General features: G+C 38.8%; 1 protein-coding gene and 1 pseudogene across 2 annotated transcripts in view; both read right to left on the reverse strand.

The window, feature by feature from the left end:
- LOC138000668 (ubiquitin-like modifier-activating enzyme 1) overlaps positions 1-22,500 on the reverse strand; it is a 63,539-nt gene that overhangs the window by 35,650 nt on the left and 5,389 nt on the right. For both annotated transcript variants that reach the window (XM_068847231.1, XM_068847232.1), the window contains 7 exons: positions 17,424-17,509; positions 16,495-16,577; positions 12,816-12,950; positions 3,393-3,499; positions 2,743-2,833; positions 1,286-1,369; positions 644-692 (listed from right to left, as the gene is read on the reverse strand). In XM_068847231.1, coding sequence (XP_068703332.1) covers positions 644-692; positions 1,286-1,369; positions 2,743-2,833; positions 3,393-3,499; positions 12,816-12,950; positions 16,495-16,577; positions 17,424-17,509 — 635 coding nt within the window. The remainder of the gene's footprint in view (positions 1-643; positions 693-1,285; positions 1,370-2,742; positions 2,834-3,392; positions 3,500-12,815; positions 12,951-16,494; positions 16,578-17,423; positions 17,510-22,500) is intronic.
- Positions 6,448-6,924, reverse strand: LOC137999387 (putative nuclease HARBI1; annotated as a pseudogene).

Below are 22,500 nucleotides of genomic sequence, written 5' to 3' on the forward strand. Positions count from 1 at the left end.
CTTATCCGAGAAGACTTGAAAGTCTTAACCATTTGCGGATGTAATTACAAAGGCAGCACTTTCTCCTCAGTTATTTTAAGACCCTGAGTGTTGGTCTGGTCGGAGTCGAACTCACGACCTCCCGCATGGCAGCCCGATGCTCAACCAACTGAGCCACCGGTGCATGGATGAGGATATAGTGAGTTCAAAACCAACTTGGGCTGCTTTCTCTGAAAAGTGTCTCTACGAGGAAAAGGAATCTTACGCATGTGCAGGCAAATCATGAGCCAGAACAAAGTCAGAGCCAAATCCTATACTTCGCTCTTTGAAAAAAGTTACTGTAATAATAGCACTATTCTCACAAAACCTTCTGTACAGTTGCTGTTTAATGTTTGGAAATAAATATCAGTTATAACATTAATAATAATGTCCTAGTGATTCAGGTTAATAGTAGATCTGACGTAATGGCCCATTGTGTCACCAAAACCCTCAGCACTTTAATATTGACCCGAAAAACAAATTACCAAAAATCAACCATAAACTTACAATGTACTTATTAAAAATAATACTGTCTTACATAATGTACAAAAAATACTACTCCTAAAAATTATGAATATCAAAGAAAATAATGCACACCTGCTGAGGCTACATGTTAGATTCTTACCTATAACTTTAATTTTCCGTGGCTCACATTGATTCAACTCTGTCATTCCCTGAAAAGATGAATGTATGTTTTTATGTACATGTACATAATATATAAGATTCCAGTGTAATCTAAAGTACTATTTTCGCATGAAATAGTCCTTTGTTTACTTAATTGAAAGTTTAAAAACTTCAGTTAAATTTCTTTGCATGTCCTTAAAAGTTTCTTGAAATCTGTAGATCTTCTGGAAACTCAGCTTGACCCATTATCATCCTTAATCTGGAGAGTTAAGAATCGGGGAAGACATAATTATTTTCAAGACTGAATTTCTACAAACCATCAACTGTGTAAGTTTACTTGCACCACAATGCTAGAAAAGGTGACCAGGGTAAATGTACGTGAAAGGTACGAGAAGCTCAGGAGAGCCTGACAAAAGGTCAATGTTTGGGAGAAATTCACTAGATAATAGCTCAAAGCAGTGGCAAATTCATAAGTCCAAGAAATCAGTCTTTCAGTATTGAAAAAAGGGCAGCAGGCAACCGGTTGCTTCATTCCAGTTGCTTTTTCACGCCTGGATGGCTAATTTGCTTTTTAACGATCATGCTACAACATTCCAAGTTTCAAATAAAATAATTTGTGCTTCTACTGTAGTACTTTCATTACCTGCACTTCAGAGAATGAGACATAATCACCAGACTCATAGCTGTGTCGTTGCTCATCAAGACAAGTTACAATGCCATCCTTATCCTTTAAAAATAACAAATAACACATTTAAACATTAATTTTCATGAATCAGTACAACGAGCATTAGTCTGCATCACTTGTTTCCCTGATGATGTCAATATAATTATGTTACATTTTTTCTGGAGTGGTCGAAAATTTTGTCTGCACCCACAACACTCTTACGCTTCGGCTGACTCATTGGCAGTAATATTTACAGTGCAGACCAGAAATATTGCAAGCGTCCAATGTAGACGCAAAACGTATGCTCATTCTTTGTGCCCACACGTTTTCAAATGCATATTTCCAAATGCGCTTTTGATGCACATTAACAATAAACATCACAGGCAAATGCGAGTTTGAATAACAAGAAAAAACAGTTTTTCTTGTTATTCAAACTCGCATTTGCCTGCGATTTTTATTGTTCCACGAAACAATAGACAACAACAAAAATAATGAATACAACAATAAAATGAATATTTAATTCCGGTGATCAACTCACCAGAACATTTGAATTGAAGAGTGGGGTCAACTGGTCATTGTGAGTTTTCAAAATGAACCTACAAAGTTTAAATTTCTTTACACATTCACTGAATGAAACACAATGAAACTCTGCTGTCATCCTCCCATACCTGATCACTGATGGTTAAAATGACCTTTACATTGCAGAAACAGCAGTTTGGATCGTTGACATAAGCTTACAATGTACGACCTTTCTGCCAATTCTTCGCAATGATGTAGCTTGTAATCAAATTACTTTCCCGGAAATTTGTTGAGCTTAATAATTTCAGGAAAACAAGAAAACAGTGTTCTTGAGCAGTTCTTGTAACACTGCAAGTTTTTCGCGAACATCAAATAACGGAAATTAAACATGAGGTGGAAGTGAGTGCATTATTGACTCTAATTTCACTTGAAAACATGCATTATTATTTGTCAAACACTTCACTGTTGACATACTGTAGGTATTGTCTTGTGCTGTAACTAACAATCAGACATAAACAATGAAAAGACAATCAGCCACCTCATACATACTAATACCTATTATCTTTGGTAAAAGTGTGATTTCAGTGCATGTGTTATAATTGCAGACGTGTGCGCCCAGTTTTCACAAGTTCTTTTTTGGGATGCTTATTTCTGGTCTGTGCTGTAAAATCATATCATCATCACTTAACAGAATATTCACCAGTGCTGTAATAAATAGAGCGCAAATCAAATGTTTGCGGATTTTTTGGACGAGATGGAAATTATTCTCAAAGAAGAACCTATAAACATGCCACACCAAGACTGGATATCAACACATGGGACACAATAGCAGAAAGGTTCTCACGTTAGTGCAAACCCTGCTCTCCACACAAAAAATATTATTTACTAACAAGTCATCTATAATGGTGGACATGTACCTTTGTCACAGAAGAGATCATGTTGCTGATGGGTTGTTCCCCATTTGTATCCACAACAGTGAAACTCTCTCCAAAATCACAAAATATTTGACTGTAGGGGGGAAAAAAAGAACATTCTGTTGAGAAGATTCTGCAAATTAACATGGTTCTTATGATCATGTGGATGTGTGGTTGTATTAATTTTTGTTCAGAAAATTAATACACTTTTATAATCTCAGAGTGATTTTTTTTAACAGTCTCCTTTGAACAATGTACATGTACATGTGTTCTTAGTTTCATAGCATAGTAATGAATTAACATCAAGCAATAATTGCTTCATGTTTAAATTCATTACTATGTTATTTTGTGTGTTCTGAGGGTATGATATTGGTTGAGACTAATAAAATATAAGGCCATCCATACGGTATATAAATGTACATGTACTTCTCAATTCTGAAGACAACATACAAAAGGTAAGAAGGAAGGAGTTTTCATGTAGGGTGTACAAATTGGTCATTTGGCACCAAAGTTGTTTTCCAAGAAAAAAACAATTATTTATAAATTTTTCATTTTACAATTGAAGGGTAAAATGACAACAATTGCTGCAACTGTTATGGTTTTTAATAATGAGAAGTGCACACAGCACTCAACATATTTGTCATGAGACTTACCCAAACAGTCCCCTCGTGTCAGCAATGATGAATTTGATACCTCTTGCATGACAAAAGTCACCAGCCCATAACTGTTCCTCAAGACTTGATTCTGTCAGCACTACTACCTGAAATGCAAACAGAGCATGCCAGTTAGAGGACCAATAAAATTAATACACACACATACATGTACATGTACTGAACATGTATCAAGATTAAAAGCAAATGGCACCATCATGAATACAAATGAACATGTCAAGCACTGTCATGCACCATAATTCCTCTTTTTTGATGAAATTTGATCCCTTCAAGGGGTGACTGTACGAGGAGGCCTACAGTATGAAGTTAAATGGAGAGAAAGTAGTGTAACGTGAAGTGCTAGATTTCTATCCCATGTGAACCATGTGAGCGTTAGCCCTAACTGATGGAACTGGGCCCACACAAGGACAGAGAAGTATGAAGGACTGCTAGTATCCCTGAGGTTTAGACAATACAAGTGCAAGGCTGTGCCCTAACGGCGCCCGGGCGCCTGAGGCGACGAACATTTGGCTTCGGGCGAGTGGGAAAAATTACCCGGTTGCCTGGCCGGGCAATCTGGCTTATTGTATTTTGAGGAGATAAGGCAGCTAAAAATTTTAATATTCTGGTGGTTACAGTTTACGAAACCCATCGAAAATCATCGGTGGCATTGCCACTTTTCTCGTCTTTCTCGTTTTTTCTTTTCCTTTTTTCTTTTTTTTCCTCGGATAACTGATCGTGGGTTAAAAAGGAGTTCCTGAAAGCAAAGTTATCCCGCGATTAACTAATCCCAGATTAGTGCTAAATGAAAACCGGTTTAACGAGTTTTTCGACCGCCTGCCTCTGAAAAAATATGGCGCAAAAAATTGGCGCGGATTGCGGGGCCGGTGAAGAAAACAAAATGGCGGAAAGTGAGGTGAAAGAACTTGAAGTAAAGGAAAGAAAAAGAAAACCAAATTTCTCACCGCTTGAGATTTCCGTAATTACAGAAAGTGTAAAAAAAAGATATTGATGCGATCCAGTCAAAGCTGACCAATAGTATAACCAACAAAAGAAAAAGTCAAGTCTGGGAGGAGATTACCAAGGAGGTAAAATGCTGTTGGCTGAGCGAATCGCTCCGTCCAAGAAATAACAGACAAGTGGAAGAACCTCAACTCAACAGCCAAAAAAGAATTTAGTAATTACAAGAAAGAGTACAAGAAGACTGGCAGTGGACCTCCACCCAAGCCCCCTTCCCAGTCAACTGAGCAAATCACAGAAATTTTTGAGGACACACAAGCCTTCTCCGGACTGGGGGGATTTGAGACTGGCGGCGGTGAAGGGCTTGGTGAGAAAGCTTATGTAAATATTTCATTGTTTTACTAGTCATGTGATTTCCTAGAAAGCTGTAGCTTTGTCCGACATTTTTGGTATGTTTTTACCTGGGAACCTTTCGTTGAGCATTTTAAGATAAGTACTTAAGTTTTTAAATTATTTTGCATAGTTTCCGCCCCATTTTCTGCCATTTTACTTTGCGAAATGTGAGGCAACCTTATTCTTACGTTAAATGTTTATGGTTGGCATAGACAAAATAGTGTTGATTTCAATATTTACCAACTCGATGATCCCCAACAGCAGCAAAAACGGGGTTAACTTCGGTGTAAGAACCTGTGAACTTTGTTTTTCTTGGTTCTGTTGTGTTACCTTCTTTGAATTCTCTCTTACACCGAGAAACGTTTGAATTTAGGCTCTGATGAACTCGTAATTCGAGAATAAGAATTCGTTCTCCTTTGCTTCTCAGTGAAAAGCTTCCTTTTTTTTTTTTTATAGTCATGCTTGCATTTATGTTTTGAAAGCAAGTTTTATTTCGATGTAACGACATAGGAAAGGGTCAACAGCGAAGGAAATCTCAATCGCAGTAATAGAAGGACTTGAAAAAAGGGCACTGAGTGCTTATAAAAAACATCAATACAAGCTGTTTTTCAACATTTTTCCTATAGTTCAAATTTCTGCTGCTGAATGCACAACATTTTCTTGAATTGAATATAGTAGAACCAGCTGAAGTAGATATTGTGGAAGACCAACAAGATTTACCAAGGCTATCGAGTGAAGATATGATGAAACTTGGTCTCATAGCACAGGTTAAGGAAGATCATTCACCGTTGCCACCAAATAGAAAGAGACGAATTTTGCAACCTGATATTCTTGCAGAGCAGCAAAAGGCATTAAAGCTGCAACAAGAAATGCTAGAGCTAAAGAAAACAAAGCTTCGAATGGAAATTCTTCTTATCAGCAAAAACCTGGATGATGAAGATAAGGAAACCATCCCAAATTGAATGCAGGATATTTTTAATGAACACTTTATATTGATATTGGGATTTTACATTAGCTTACAATGTTTTGAAAAATGTTTCAGATTCTACATAAATTTCAAGCATATTTTTTCATACACAAAATCTTGTTTACCCCAGTTATGGAAATAATGTCTCTGTGACCAGTTACATAGTAATATATTTCATTTTGATTCAAATCCATTATTTTATATTGCATTAAATTAAAGTGCCCATCAGATAGGGTGGGGGTCACACAGTACTAATTACATTACATTTTGGCGAGAGATTTTGTGACTATGTCAGGACATAAACAGTACCAATAGCTGAACAATTAAGTTCTAAAAAGAGGACAGCATTTTAGGAACAAAAGACATGCAACAAAGTTTATACTCTTCTTGACTTATGAACCTCTGTATTGGGTATTTTAGACAAAATTGATAAATCACAAAGACCACTTTTGATGAAGCAACAATCTTAGCAATTAAAGTGACAATGGCTTGAATGTTTCAACCAAGTTTGACAATGTTAGACGTTGAATGATGGCAAACTCACTAGTAGCACTGGAACACAAAATGATTCTTGATATGATTCTTGAAAATAGGTGACAAAATAGACTTCTGCACCTAATACCCATACAGAGAGTCTGACATCATTTTAGAAGATTGCAATATTGACAATGTTTAGGTTATTTAAAGAATTTAGATGCTGACACCGTAAGATACACGTCTAGTGGAGAAACAAGAATTTTAAAGAAAGGTGTGGCAAATATGATCTCTCACAGCCTTTCCATTCTCTGGGCCATGAAAGGGGGCCATTGCTGGCTGGTCGTCTTCATGCAGGAGGTGGCAATCCTGTGGTTCACTCCTCAGTATTGCGATGTTGTGCAATATGGCGCAAGCTCCAATAATAAGGCAGACCTTCTCAGGCTTCATTCTTACTTCTTAGTGAAGCAAGTGAAACCTTCGCTTCCACCATCCAAAGGTTTGTTCAATGGCCACCCTTGTAGCTTTATGGGCCTGGTTGAATGCTTCCTCATTTACAGATATAGGGTTGAGATATGGGCTCATGAGATATGGTTTACAAGGGTACCCACTATCTCCAAGAAGCAAGCCATCTTCCAATGTGCGGGGCTGAGACTTAAACCTCTGACCAATAAATGAACTGCTAAATACGAAGCTGTCATGTGTGCTACCAGGCCATCGTGCAACGATGTTCGTAAACATGCCTAAAGAAATTTCAACAATAACTTTTGTCCTTTATCGTGTGATTCCATTAAGTATCCATACCTCCTGTATTGAGAGCTTTTATTGGTTGTTAGAAACTACATCCTTCCAGAAATTCCATGGTTAAATCTCATAGATTTCTGATAGGTTTTTTTGGATTTGAGCCCCCATCCTTCCAATCTTTTTGTTTGAAGAGGACGAAGATATCTGACTTTTTGTTGGGCGCTTGAATCCTCACATGGGTCCCGTCGATACAACCTACAACACCAGGGAACCCTCCCTTCTCGTAAAATCCTCTTTTGACGTCTTGAACTTCAGCAGGTTCAGTAGGGAAGTTGATGAACTCCTCCTGCTTGCTCACAAAAGCCTTTGACACGTCGGTCACAATTCTTGAAACGGTGGATTTAGGAAGGCCAACGGTGTCATCGATTATTTGTAGGAAACTGCCACTGGCAAAAAAACGCAATGCTACAAGAACTTGTAGCGTTGGCGACTCTGCATGATTTCTTCGCGTCTGTCTTTGTAGGTCGTCTTTCAGGATTTCTACGAGAAATTTTATTGACTCCCGTCCGAACCTGTATCTACTGCGGAGTTCTTCGCCAGTTAGTTCGTCAAGGTCAATTTCTCGCTGTTGGAACTTTCTTTCGCGTATTTGCGGGTCAATTAGAGGGAACAGTAAGTCCGCCATTTTGTTTGTTTTGACAAAATGTGGGTTAAAGTTAACCTTTAGTTTATTCCTAAATTAAGATTAATCGTGCTTTCAGGAACAGAATCTAATCGTGAGATAAAATTTATTCGGCGATTAGCGATATTTAATCCTCGATTAGCACTAATCGGCTTTCCAGGAACCAGGGCCAGAGCTGTTAGTAGTAGCAATGTTTTGTTGAGAGAGAGAGAGATGGATGAAGATCTTGCTGAATTGTTGATCTCAGATAATTAATTAATTAATTAATTAATTTGGGCGACCAACTTGGAGGGCTGAGCAAGCCAGCTGAAATGCTTGGGAGCCCGAAGGGCTCCCTGACATTCTCCTTAGAGCACAGCCTTGAAGTGGAAGTCATGCCTCTTCAGAGTCGATGCAATGGCCAGTCTAACATTAATACTATGGTCTGTGGGCAAAATGGTCAGCAAAAACAGAGTGTTCTTAAGCTGTTGGTTATGGGAGAAATGATTCATGAGTTTTTGTTTCGTCTTCTGAGTAGAAGTCTGGGTTGATATATAATTGTACAAATTAATGTATTGTCAGTGAAACAGTACGGTCGTCAGTGAAATAGTACGGATATTCTTTTCGCATGTAAAAGGAAAAGGAAACCAAGGTGTATGATTAGCAGCTATAACCCTCTTTGCTGTTCGCAATTTTCAACCGAAACTTGTTCAGTTTCTGTTGTTCGGTGGGATTTCAACATTACAATCTACAATAGCTTATCGAAACACAAAGTCAACGGAACCCCAACTCTACTGCGGAATTTTAATTACCGAGGGTTTACCTTGGTTGACTTCCCCGCGGCAACTTTGGAGCCTAGCCGCAAATTTCCCTCGGCAGAAAAGCAGCCTACCGCGGGAATACCGAGGGAAAGTCGCGACAGGGTGACGCGGCAATGACACGGTAAAGGGGTCAATACTTCCATACAAGATAGCAGGCCCCAACATGCTTTCTTTTATAATGAACTGCATACATGTAGCTCTCAGTTGCAGGGAGAAGGAAAGAAATGTTTGTACCTTTGTTGATGTTCTGATTGTTTACATGTAATTCAACAGAGCAAGAAGAGCAGAGAGGTAGAATGAGTGGATTACAGGGCACCTACATGTACCTCTTGATGGCTGACAAGATCTGACAACACTTGCATCAGCAAAGTTATCAAGGGTCTATTTACATGTTTCTAAAATCTGGAATAGATTTCTCAACCAGCCCAACATACAGTACACTCAAGTGAAGCTATGATCCTCGCAGTTAAGAATGCAATTTTTGCAATTGCGTAGAGAAGCCTGAAAAATTCAGGACTTCAATGAGGTTTGAACCTGTAACCTCGCGATACCAGTGCGACGCTCTAACCAACTACTGTATTTACCCGTGTATAAGTCGACCTTTTATGGCCTCAAAAGAAGCTCCAAAAATCGCCCTCGACTTATACACGGGTCAAAGACTTTGAGCCAAGTTCCAGCTAAGTAATTTATTCAAAATTAACGTAATAATGTTGTCATGGGCATAACGAATGCAGTGGACAAATGCAGACAAAAGACTTCAAAATGAATGAAAAAAGACTTCAAAAAGAATGTAAGCAATTCCAGTTGAAATGAAAAAGGATTTGTCCAACTCTAAATGTTGAAGATACTCACAAGCACAAATATGAAATAGACACTGGAAATTTTCGTTTTCCAAAGGCGGAAAGCTCTAAAAGGCATTTCTGTTTCTTCAAATAAAAACTCGATCGTTCAACGGCTTAGTAACCTGGCGCAATACCTTGTGTTTGTGTGCAAGCATCGTCATTTGTGTTGCGTGAAAATACTGGTTGGTAATTAATGTTTTTTATTCTTTATACAAACCTGGCTGACTTTAATGCTTCTGCAAACTTTGTATTGTTTAGTTTATGAGTTTTGTTTTGTTTGTCATTTGAGAAAATATAAGTCAAGGACCAATTAAACCTTGAACATTTTCGCATCATTCGCAAGTTATTTTCAAAGATTGACTCCTGCTTCCTGTGTGATGTTGTGCTTATCCTCTAAAGCCCTTTATCCTTGAACAACGAAACAGGTTAGTTTGAAGTTTACATGTTCGATTTTCTGAGAACTTTTTCGAAACTCAAGGACAAAATGCCCGCATATACAACAGATGCTGAACCACAAAACTATTAAGCGCTTGAGGCCCTGATTTTTTTGTGTATCCACATTTCCAGAAATCGAAGAATACAACATTAGTGTCCCAAGAACATTTAACAACGAAATTAAGAAATTGCTTTTTTTGCCATCAAAAATGGGGGTCGACTTATACACGGGTAAATACGGTAGGCTATGAAGCCCCTGACGTTGGGAGCTGGTCATTTGTGGGTTTTAATGTTCCCATGAGGAATGAATCAATGATGAAATGATATATGAAACAGATTATAATAATTTATATGAACTGCGGATATGAAATCAAGTGAAGCTATGATCCTCACAGTTAAGAACGCAATTTTTGCAATTGCGTAGAGAAGCCTGAAGAATTCAGGACTTCAACGGGGTTTGAACCCGTGACCTCGCGATACCGGTGCGACACTCATACATGTAGCTTCACTTGATTTCATATCCGCAGTTCATATATGATCTATTTCATATAATCGTTTCATCATTGATACAGCACACTTGAAGACAATGTTCAAGACAGTGCCGTGTCCCCACCTCTCATCTACACGTACGTATGATTGGAAATCATGGACCCTTTGTCACATGCACATTGGATTCCATATTAAGTTTACTGTGCAAGCCTGTCACTAGATACAGTGCTCGAAATAATTTTTCCTTTTTAATAGGTCAATGTGTCCTTAATTAAAGTTAATTGTTGCTTACAATGGGCACTGAAATTGCAGTATAAACAGGTGGTCAAGGTACACAGAATCCCCGTCGATCATCTTGTGTTTTTTTCTGGCTGTGTTTCTTTGTTCAATGCTTCAGTGTTGCATCAAGGGTGCAAGTGTTACTGTAACAGTATATCTGGATTTATAATGATAAGGCTTGTGATAATGACAACGGCTCATGATAGAACCAGTGAAAAGTCATTTCTAAATCACTCAGTTTTTTCGCTACTCTTTTCTAGTAAACTAACAGTATTCGGTCGCAAACATTTTCTTTTTTTGCATGGTGCTACCAACACACGGTCTCTCACCGGCATACATCCAGAATAATCACATCTTACAACCTTTGTATGAAAATCTTGTCTTTTAACGGAGAGCTTTTTACCATTTGAATCAGCAAATAATGCACAGTAGAACCAAAGATGTGTTTTATTTTCAATGTTTGCCGTGACGCTGTGAGAGAGGTTCAAATGTCGTTGAAGCAAGTCAGAGTTTGTCGTTTCCAAACGCCCGCTCTTTTCTTGCTGCAAGTAATATATGTTCATGAGCTCAAAACCAGTGATTTAACCTGCTGGGCGTGTATCTTAGTTATTTGCATGCTACATGTATGTTTCTTTGCAGTTTTTGAATTATGCAAATTTCAAGCTTGCAGGATGCCATGACATTTGCGTTTATAATTAATTTTGTTGATTTCAGTTTACAGTATCCCTAATCAGTGCTCCTGAATGCTAGAAGACTACACACTCAATTAAATAGAGTTCCTTTCCTTTTTTTACACAACCCCACATAAAGCTAAAGTACGGCAAGAAATAACGGCTTCAAGTGGAAAAGTGAAGATAATGTTGACGAGATGCTCGGACATGGCGTCTGATCATAATGTGAAATTGGCCAGACATTTTCGAAATTTAGCCAGCCAATGTCCGATGACCGACTGTTATTTCCAGCACTGCATGTACAGGCATTAAGAGGTAGTTCAACCATACCACCAACCCGGATCATGACCAGTTACAGGGGTTTCAATAGCTTTTAATTGAAGTAGATGCCTGGGCTAATCAATGTAAGTGATGATCACTCGTCTTTTACAAGGGTTTGACTGAAAATCAAGGCAGAGTAGCCACCGGTGACAAAGAGACGGCCGTATACCACCACCCACCGGCTTCTGATGAAACCCCCGAAGTTAACCAGCATCAAAGTCCTTCTCTTCAAACCCTGACATACAAGTAAATGACGTGTGACATGTCATCTTTACAGATGACTTGTGCAATATCAGAAGACATTAAGGTGGACCCAAGACCTACTACACTGGAGTGAGATTTCACCAAAGCAGCTAGATAAGTACCATAAACGTCCATGTATAAGCCGCACTTTTTTTCGCAAAATTGAAGCCATAAATCAAGGGTGCGGCTTATCCATGGATACATCTGTGTTTGGAGTTTTAAAAAACCTAATTAATATTCATACAACTTCTTAAGAACTCCGTAAAGAAACATAAAAAAAAATGAGAGCCTGTTGCTGTTGTTCATTGACTTTTTAATGAGTGGTGGCTCCTCAAGGAGCCGTTTGTGTCTTCGAGTGTTTATCACAGAATCTTGCTGTTCTTCCAAGCGATTAATTTTCGCTTTACTCGAACAAGTAAACAGCAACCTACAAGGAATCTCCATTCCTCCGCACAGCTCTTTGCAGTGACGTCTTCGGCCAGTCACTTCCACGCATATCTTTCTGCCACGTGCGATAAAATACCACAAAATTGGCGAGTACTCGCAAGGTGAATGTTCGACTGTTTCGTTGTCCTTGACCACCTTCTCGGCAAATTTGTCGACTGCATTATCAAGCTCCTGTTCTGCATGAATTTTTTCGCCTATTGCGGGTACATCTTTATAGACGAGGTGATGATACCCAGGCCCTGGCCCTGGCCCAGACTCCTCCCCACATTTAAAGCTTGGCTACTAAGCACTCGTTCGTTTTGTTTCAATATCGAAGGAATTCCAACTTTATGGTGAAACCTTGATTGTTTGTCCTTGTTGGTTTGTAGCAAAAGAACGTTACTGGAACTTCAAACTTTATTGTATTACATTTTTTTCCAAAATCTGCGCTTCTAAATTCGGGGTGCGGCTTATCTACGGATGCGGCTTATACATGGACGTTTACGGTATATCAGAGAAAGACCATTCCAATGTGCCCTGGTTATACCCTTAAGACTAGGGCTACACAGTCATGTCTATGTTCATCAATGAATCTTTATAATATCAAGTCTTCTTCAGATGCAAACTACCCCAACCTACACACTTACAAAATTAATGTGCCCAGTAAACTAATGGAACATATTTACATAAATATACTAACCTGAAACTGCCCTAGAAAGTTTTCTGTAAGCTTCTCTGTGTGAACAGACATGCGAACATAACTGTTGAGTTCTGATATTCTTGGCAAGGATACCTGTGCCCTGTTTTTCCCAACATCATCCGCTCGGAGAAAGAACTGTAAGAAAAAAACAAGGCACTTAACATTGTTAGAGTCTGAATTATTAAGTGTTTGACTTACTGATTGCTTCTTACTGTTTGCTGCTGTTCCACACATGCAAATGAACATTAAATTTTGGCCAGGACACTGGGAGCACCAAAATTACTGTTGCTACCTTGTTTACTTGCCAAGAATGAACTACAGTGCAGACCAGAAATATGCGTCCTACGCAGACGCAAAACGCACGCGCGTTTTTTGCGCACACGCGTTTTTAAATGCGCGTTTCCAAACGCGCATTTGATGCGCGTTTTTTCTTTTGTTATGCAAACTCGTATCGTAGATGTGATGTTCATTGTTCCACGAAACAATAGACAGACGATAAAATGAATATTTAATTTCTGTGATCAACTTACCAGAACATTTGAATTGAAGAGCGGTGTCAACTGATCATTGTGAGTTTTCGAAACGAACCTACAAAGTTTTAAATTCTTTCGACATTCACTGAATGAAAAATAATAAAACTCTGTTGTCATCCTGCAGCTGACCACTGATAGTTAAGTTATTTTGACCTTTCTGTTGCCGAAACTGCAGTTTGGATCGTTGTCATTGGAAATGCCAGACAACGGAGAAAATAATTATGTAGACGTAGCTTCTGACCTTTCCGCCAATTCTTCGCAATAAAAGTGCTTCGCCGAAAATTTGTCGAGCTTAAGAATTTCGGGGAAAAAAAGAAAACAGCGCTACTGAGGAGTTTTTGTAACATCCCAAGTTTTTCGCGAACGTCAAATACTGAGAATGGCGCCACAGAAGTCGTCATGAGATAACTGCTTTGAGGCTCCGACAAGTAAACATTTGGTTCCAGGCTCTCAAACGAAAGAAGACGACATTAGGGCCGGCGTTTTTTGTCACACAGGGTTTCACTCCGTATGCTTCCTGCCAACCCCGCGTTAATTCTCCTCCGTAAAGCTTAACTAAAGAAAGAAATTGGCGCGGAAGATATCTTAAAGAGGAGATTTTTCAACTCCGAGCGCATTCCAATGATATTGCTGAAGTGATACAGCTTCAATTCGCAAAAGGACACAATGCCGAGACGCCTTTTTAATGTCACGCACGCATTACAAAAATTATTTAACAATATTCGAGAAAGAACTGGTATTACAGATGGCGTAAGTAAGTTTTGTTTGCGAATGAATATACTCCTTATTTCGTTGATTTTACTGCATTTCACTCCGCCGTTCGTCCAAGTCTTGCTCTTAGCGATATTTGTTGTTGATCGACTAACTTTACTGACCGTCGATTTCTGTTGGCAAAACCGATGTCTTTCAAATTGAAAATAGTCTTGTTTTATGTTTTAATCACAGGAAAATATTTATTCCCCTCATTATGTAATTTGTTGATGCAGCGAGAAGTGAAAGTAATTTTCAAATGTCTGAAATTAAATAAGAAGCGGAAGCGAGTGCATTGTTGACTCGAATTTCACTTGGAAGCATGCGTTATTTGAAATCAAACACTTCACTGTTGACATAGCCATTGTCTGGCGCTGAAACTAACAATAAAACTTAAACAATGAAAAGACAATGGGCCAACTCATACATACTAATTATCTTTGATGAATGCGCGTTTTTGATGCGCATGTTACAAACGCAGACGCGTGTGCGCAATTTTCGTATGCTCGTTTCGCACGCGTTTTTTGGGACGCATATTTCTGGTCTGCACTGTAGTACCGGTACTGACTAAATGATATCAATCATTAAAAACTTTGAAGATCAAGTCTAAGGGGATTTCCGACACTCCCAAGGATATTTTTAATTGACTAAAGGAAAGTACTGTACCGTACATGTACACATGTACAGCAAGCAAAAATCACTGGATAGAAATGAAAATTCGCTCGAACTATCACTAAGTGCTGTGAAATCTTTTGCTCAAAATATCGCTGTCGCTCAAACAACAGGACTCGCGAAATATCGTCGAAAAATCGCTCATTATCGTTGAGTCTTCGCGAAATTCATTGAATTATGTTTGCAGGCCGTTACTAAACACAGGAACGGAACGGAACGGAACGGAATATACCGGAATAAACCGGTATATCTCGCAATGAGGTGGAATGACACCGGAATGAGATGGAATGAACAAGAATGGTACCGGAATATACCAAAACGAGCCGGAATGACACCGGAATGACGCACAAAGAAAGTGGAATAAACCGGAATATGCCGGAACAAGGCGAAATGACTCTGGAATAAAACCAAATGACACCGGAATGAGACAGAATAAACAAGAATGGTGCCGAAATACATTTGTATACCGGAACGAGGCGGAATGACAACAAAATAAGGCAGAATAAACCAGAAGGACACCAGAATCAAGCTGATTAGCGTGGACCGGAATGACAAGGAAAAAGCAATTTTTTATCATTCTACATGTAGGCTGTGAATGAACAAGTGTTGCAGAATAGAGAGACTAACAGAAAAAAGAAACAGTTTACATTAAAGGGGAAAAAACAAGGCTTTGAATGAGTTACGATAATTATGTTCTCACGATTCTTCATGTAAATATATTATCAACGATCTATCTTTTTTCTGTGCTTCTGACTTCTTTCTTCAAACAAGGAAACACTGCGCTCAGGTTCGATAGCATTATTGCCAACAATCGGGAAGAGAAAAAGAGTCTTCCAGCCGTTTGCGCGAATCTCCAAATATCTCCATCACGTGTGGGTCGTGGGAAGAAAGCAAGCAGCAACTTAAACAATTAGTTTGTGGTTCACTGAACTTGACTGTGATTGGTCAATACACAATTGACCTGTCAGAATGAAATAAAAATGTTCACTGGTTTTCTGACTCGCACAGTGAAAGCCGCCTCCGAGATCCATAGACAAAAACAATTAGAATAACATTCTGTTTCTCTTGCTACTGTATTTGTTCACAAAAAAAATGTTACTTCCACAACAAATAATTAATCATTCAGCGACCGATATACCTGTCAAATTTTCTCGTGATCGAAGTGTTCCAAATGTTACAAAAGGCAAAAACACATGCGATTCCCTTAGGGAATCACGTGACACAACAAAAGCTGACTGAAACAACAGAAAATTGGTCAGCGCTAACTACATCATCGATGTACATGTAAAACACAAAATTTTGACATTTTCAGGTTCATTCCGGTATATTCCGCTTTATTTGGGTGTCATTCCGCCTCATTCCGGTGTCATTTCTGCTCGTTCCGGTATATTCCAGTACCATTCTTGTTCATTTCGTTTCATTCCGGTGTTATTCCACCTCATTCCGGCATAATTCGGTTTATTTCGGTATATTCCATTCCTGTGTTTAGTAACGTCCACGTTTGCATTAATTTTGCACAATACTGTACAAGACTGTTTCTCTTAAGAAATAAACTGGACAAATAAACTGCACTTATGCTTTGCATTGGGGAAAAGGATTATTGAATATTGGAAGCAAGAGTGCACTGTCACATACAGTGTACAATCAAGTTTTCTAGATAATGGGAAATAAACTTTGAGCCATCGAGCAATTTCATGACAAAGATGCTAGTAACATGTTTCTACCTGAGATGACAGGTCTGAAAGTTCCACTGATCCAGTATCATGTAAGGTTACCGATTTTACACCACCCAAGGCCACATTCTTAGCTGTGTACAATAAAAATTAGTACAAAATGTCAACATTAAGTCATACCACAAGGCTTGACACTAACTTTAATTTGACACTTTGGAGAGAAGGTTTCAAAATTTACTTTCCACCTCAAAATTTCATTTTCCAAAATGGATTACAGTATTAATAATTATTTTAAAGTTGTTTACCGCAGAATGGTACTGTCAGTGTGTTATTTTATGCTATTGAGACACCCCAATTTCAATGACTAAATTTTAATCATTGAAATTGGGTTGTCTTAACCTTGAACAACCAGCCCAGTCTACAATTGCAGTCCAGGTTGAGGATCAAAGTTAATAACACAGGCTCTTTCGATATGAATCTTCATTAGCCAGTCTAGAAATTATTATTATGTCAACAGATGAGCATGACCTCCAACACTTCATTTTCCCTTTCTGTAGGCTCATTATCGCCACCTGAATTCTGCATAAATCCAAAACAAAAGAGTCATCTTTAAAATCAAATATGGCGCAGTCAGTTACCACGTGTGATTTTTTTGTGACTGTTGTTCCCAGAGTTCCTAGGACAGGAGCTCCTCAATATGTCGGAATATGATCGTGGCAAACCGTTTGCTAATCACTTAGTGTTTAGGGGGTTGCTTGCTCATACATTATTTTGTCTTGAGGCCTTAAGATTTTCTCTCATAGTCAAAAATTTACTTTCCAAATCGGTTGAGTATTCTGCCTCATTTCTATTTTTCACTCTCCAAGTGTTAAATTTACTCTCCAATGGGAAACAGGGGAGTGTTAATGCCAAGTCCTGTTAACTATAAAGAGTCAATAATTATTTCAAATAACACAAGCTAAGAAAGTGTTATAAAATACCTATTTCTACTCCAAGACCCTTTAGTCCTGATATAAGTATATTGGAAACAGCCATTTTCTGCATGGCCTCATGGCCAAGAACATATCTAAAAACAAAAACAACACAACTTTTGGGTATTAAAAATAAAATGTAATTAAATTTTATAACATCCGAACAAAAAGGACACAATTATATTGTGAAGAATTTGGGACTATTAAGAATAACAAAAATCATTGTCACTATCAAGGCAAGTGACAAGTTGATGTTAAAGGTTGGAGAAACGTTGGAGGTACATGTACATGTAGGAGAAACAAGATCAATTAAGTACAAGAAGTGGGTGGGGAAAGTGTTATTAAAGGAAGAAGGCACTTCAGGAATAGAGTTTGCATGAGACAATTAAAGGCACTGTTACACTGTGAAATGTTTCGTGCAACTTGTCTCGCAATGTTTTGGTGACATTGTGGTGCGACAAGTTGCATGAAACAATTCACCGTGTAAAATACCCTGCAATGGCCAAAAATCATTGTGAGACAAGTTGCACGAAAAGTAGAGCTTAATTCTACTTATAGGCAACGGCTCTTGCAACTCTCGCAACGATTTTGGCCCTTGCAGGGTATGTTACATGTACACTGTGGAATGTTTCATGCAACTCGTCCCGCCACAATGTCGCCAAAACATTGCATGACAAGTTGCAACAAACATTTCACAGTGTAACAGCGCCTTTATGATGGATGTCAGTGAAGTGCCTAATGAGAGGCCGTGGTTGTGGCATACTGTAGAGCTGGGTATTGATTTTGGGAAGGGCATGAAAGGGATGATTTTTTTGCTCAGGAGCAGGCTTTGTGAACAAGGTTTTTCTGGCCGCAATTGAGAAGGATAGTTGTAGTTGCAGATCCAAAGTGTAGAGTGTATGGCAAAGGGGTGGAGTTGTTGGGCATGTTGTGAGTGGTTGTACTGGTTTTGGTGCAGAGGGAGAATTAGAGAAGACATGATCAGATGGGTTTGCAGGTGTATACATGTACTGGAAGCTTTGTCAGAAATTAGTACTGTGTGAAATGTGTTGATCAAATGTGTGGTATAAGGAGTTTCTATATGAGATAAGGGTGTCGGTGGATGGAAATGTGGAGATCTTGTAGGATAGGTGCATCAGAATTCCGGATGGAATGTAGGCCTCCACAGTCATTGGAACCACCCTAATCATTCAGAAGATGCTTTGTCTCCAAGCCCCAGTTATATGGCCGAGGCTAAGCAGTGTTTATGGCTGCAGAGTTTGACCATCTCCTCACAGGTTGAACTGTTCACAGAAAGTCAAGAGTTACATGTATTATTATGGAAAGGACCTGAATTACTGTTACATTAAGAGGCATCTATTTTGCAGATGATTCCCTTAAATACACTGTTGTTTTTGAGTAATCTAAAACTTAGATTAGCAAAAGACCTTTCTCGCATTCATCACAAGCACTCGCACGAAAACATGAAAGTGAGGCTCGGGTGGAAAACATCAAACATGGCGGACACCCCTTTGACTTCTTCGCACAGTGGTCGTAGTAAATATTGCAGTGTACCATGATTGCCAAAGTCCTTTTTATAATTATAATCAGGGGGGAAAAAATAAGAAGTAAGCCTGATGTGAGCCCTAAATTGGATGTGATTGAACAATAACTATTGTTTATGTTTTTGGTGTGGTTAAGGTGTGAATTTGGAAAGAAACATCTGGCATGGTTATGTGGTCTTGTAAATCAACCATTTCAAGGTACTTGAGGATGATTGATTACCTGGTCAAATTACTTGTACTTCTGTTTGGGAAATATTCCCATAAATTATGGCCTTCTAAAGATCAGATTGTTTCATTGATGCCAACATGTTTTAAGGACACTTATCCCTCAACAAGATGCATCATTGACTGTACCGAAATCTTTGTAGAGTGGCTTCTAGCCTAACTACACAGAGTACCCTTTACTCACACTATAAGCACCACATAACATAAAAAGATTTAGTGGGCATCAGTCCTTCTGGAGCTATAACATTTTGTGAGTAAATATTATTATATCCTAGGCTGCTGTGTCAGATAAGGAAATAGTTTCCAGGTGTGGTATACTACACCCAGAACTTTGGGAGAAAGAGGATTCAATTATGGCAGACAGAGGATTTACAATCCAGGAATTGTTTTGACCCACTAGGAGTTAGTTAAACATACCTGCATTTCTTGATTGCAAAGACCAGCTAGCTTAACAAATTTAAGATGATGTCATATTTAGTCAAACAATTGCTTCTGTTAGAATCCATGTAGAATGTATAATAATATTCATTGCTGGCATCAAGAAATTTTAACTCTTAACACTGAAATTCCACTAAATATGAATGGGACCGTAAACCAAAATTAATATGGAGAGTGGCTTGTCTTCTCTGCAACTTTATGCACCAGCTCATTAAGGAATAATAATGTTATGGTTTTATCATCATTTCCTTCAAAGTGCACAATTACTTACAAGGGTCAAGTAGGTTTATGAATAAATACCAAAACTGAATTTTCCCTTTCTCAAGACTAACTAATGTTTCTTTTCTCAATGAAAACACTTTCCCTCTTAGATTATAGAAATTGAACACAACATGATGTTACATAATTGCTGAACATTCAATACCGTTAATATTCCTGCAATGAAAGTCATCTTTATAAGAATTCTATGAAATACTTCGTCTCATATTGCCAATAAAATACAGTAAAAACCCGCACATAACAACCTAAGAATTCAAATTGGTTTATTCAAATGAGGATCCATCTGTCAATGAAATGTGAAATGATCAGGTCTGACAACAAATGATCTTGTGTCCCGTAGCAGAAATTATGGTTTAGCCAAAGATGGCATGATTCAGCTAATTGACAATTACTTAACTGACACCAGCATATGGTTTAAGTGTCAAATGGTTTAATTTAAGAGACAGGCAATTTATTCAGTGCAACGTCAAACACTGAAATGGTTTAGTTAAAGAAGGAACAGTTCAACTATACGATGGACGACTTAACTCACCGGCATATGGTTTAATCAAATGTCAAATAGTTTCAGTGCAAAGTCAAAATGGACAACTGAAGACTGAGTTGATGAGGGATCTGACATAAATATCTGTTGAAAAAACCAATAACACTTGACGCGAACCTGACAGGCTTTTTGTTCTCTGGGTGAAATTGTTTTCTTCCTTCTTTTTGGATGAAGTATTCTTTTTGTTTTTCTAGAGCAGGGCTAAATGTAACTGATTAACGATGTCCACAGCATGAAGATAACAAGATAAGGTCCTATGTCCTGGTTCAGAGTTGTCTTCCTGATCTAGCTTTACTCTGTTTTTGTATGTGAAATGGAAACTGTTTCTAAGTGGGGTTTCGTAAAGAACATAGTCTCCTTAGGAGCCGTCTCTCGGGATGTCACACAACGAGCTTTGCGTGATATCCCGACCATTGACTTCATGACTGACTAAAAAGAAGGCTCCTTAAGGTAATTCCCTTGAAAATGACGTACTATCCAGATTTTTGTCAAACTTGGTACAATTGACATTCATACACAGGACACTAGAAAAAGGCAATAAAAAAATGGTGTCACATACTTGTTTTAATGCTACATGCCCTTTATTCTAAGTACAACAAAAAAAGAAAGGTGACACAAACACCAACCCGGTGTGACCAACACATCACGCATGCGCACAACCATTTCACCAGGTCAATTAGCAGCCGTGGACAGATGTTTCAGCCTTGTTGGGCCTCATCAGTATGGCGTAACTAACATACCAGGCGGGTGTCTTAGACACCCCTTTAAGTGGCAGCTCCGCACAACAAATGTGGTAAGCTGGGTTGGGAACAGCACAGCCATTCTCCCACCGCAAGCGTGTGGGAAGGTGGATCACCAAGAGACCAGTGTGTCATGCTATTTTTAAGTACAACAAAAAACAGCAAGGTCACACAAACACCAACCCAGTGTGGCCAACACATCACGCCTGCACGCAACCATTTCACCCAGTCAATTAGCAGCCATGGACAGCTGTTTCGGCCTTGCTGGGCCTCATCAGAATGGCGTAGCTAACATACCAGGCGGGTGTCTTAGACACCCCTTTAAGTGACAGCTCCACAAAACAAATGTGGTAAGCTGGGTTGGGAACAGCACAGCCGTTCTCCCACGGCAAGCGTGTGGCGAGGTGGATCACCAAAAGCGACCAGTGTGTCACATAATTTTTAAGTACAACAAAAAAAGCAAGGCGACACAAATACCAACCCAGTTGGTGTTAATGTGTCACCTTGTTTTTTTTGTTGTACTTAGAATAAAGGGCATGCAACAGGTAAAAAAAGAATCATGGTGACACCATCTTTTCATTGCCTTTTTCTAGTGTCCTGTGTATGAATATCAATTGTGCCAAGTTTGACAAAATTCTGGATAGTTAAGTCATTTTCAAGGGAATTACCTTAAAGACCCTTCTTTTTAGTCAGTCGTGTAGTCAATGGTCAGGGTGTCATGCAAAGCTTGTTGTGTGACATCCCGAAAGACGGCTGCAAAGGAGACTACATTCTATACGAAACCCCACTTCGACACAATTTCCATTTGACGTACAAAAAACAGAGTAAAGCTTAATCAACAAGACAACTCTGAACTGGGACATAGGACCTTACCTTGTTTATCTTCATGCTACGGACATCATTAATCAGTTACATTATTAAAGTATTAGCCCTGTTCTAGCAAAGCAAAAAGAATACTTCACCCAAAGAGAAGGAAGAAAACAATTTTCTCCTGGAGAACAAAAAGCCTGTCAGGTTTCGTGTCAAGTTTTATCGGGCTGACAAGTGACAGACACCCCGTCGACTAAATCATTTCAGTCTTGACTTGTCCATTTGACCTTGCACTGAATCACTTGCCCGCCGTTAACCCATTTGCCGGTGAGCTAAGTCGTTTGTCGACTAGTTGAACCGTTCCTTCTTTAACCAAACCATTTCAGTCTTGTCTTGTTCATTTGGCTTTGCACTGAATAGATTGCCTGTCTCTTAAACCATCTGACACTTGATTAAACCATAAATTATGCCGGTGAGTTAAGTCATCTGTCAATTAGCTGAATCATGCC

This window comes from Montipora foliosa, chromosome 4 (genome assembly GCF_036669935.1).
Source record: "Montipora foliosa isolate CH-2021 chromosome 4, ASM3666993v2, whole genome shotgun sequence".
Taxonomy (NCBI): domain Eukaryota; kingdom Metazoa; phylum Cnidaria; class Anthozoa; order Scleractinia; family Acroporidae; genus Montipora; species Montipora foliosa.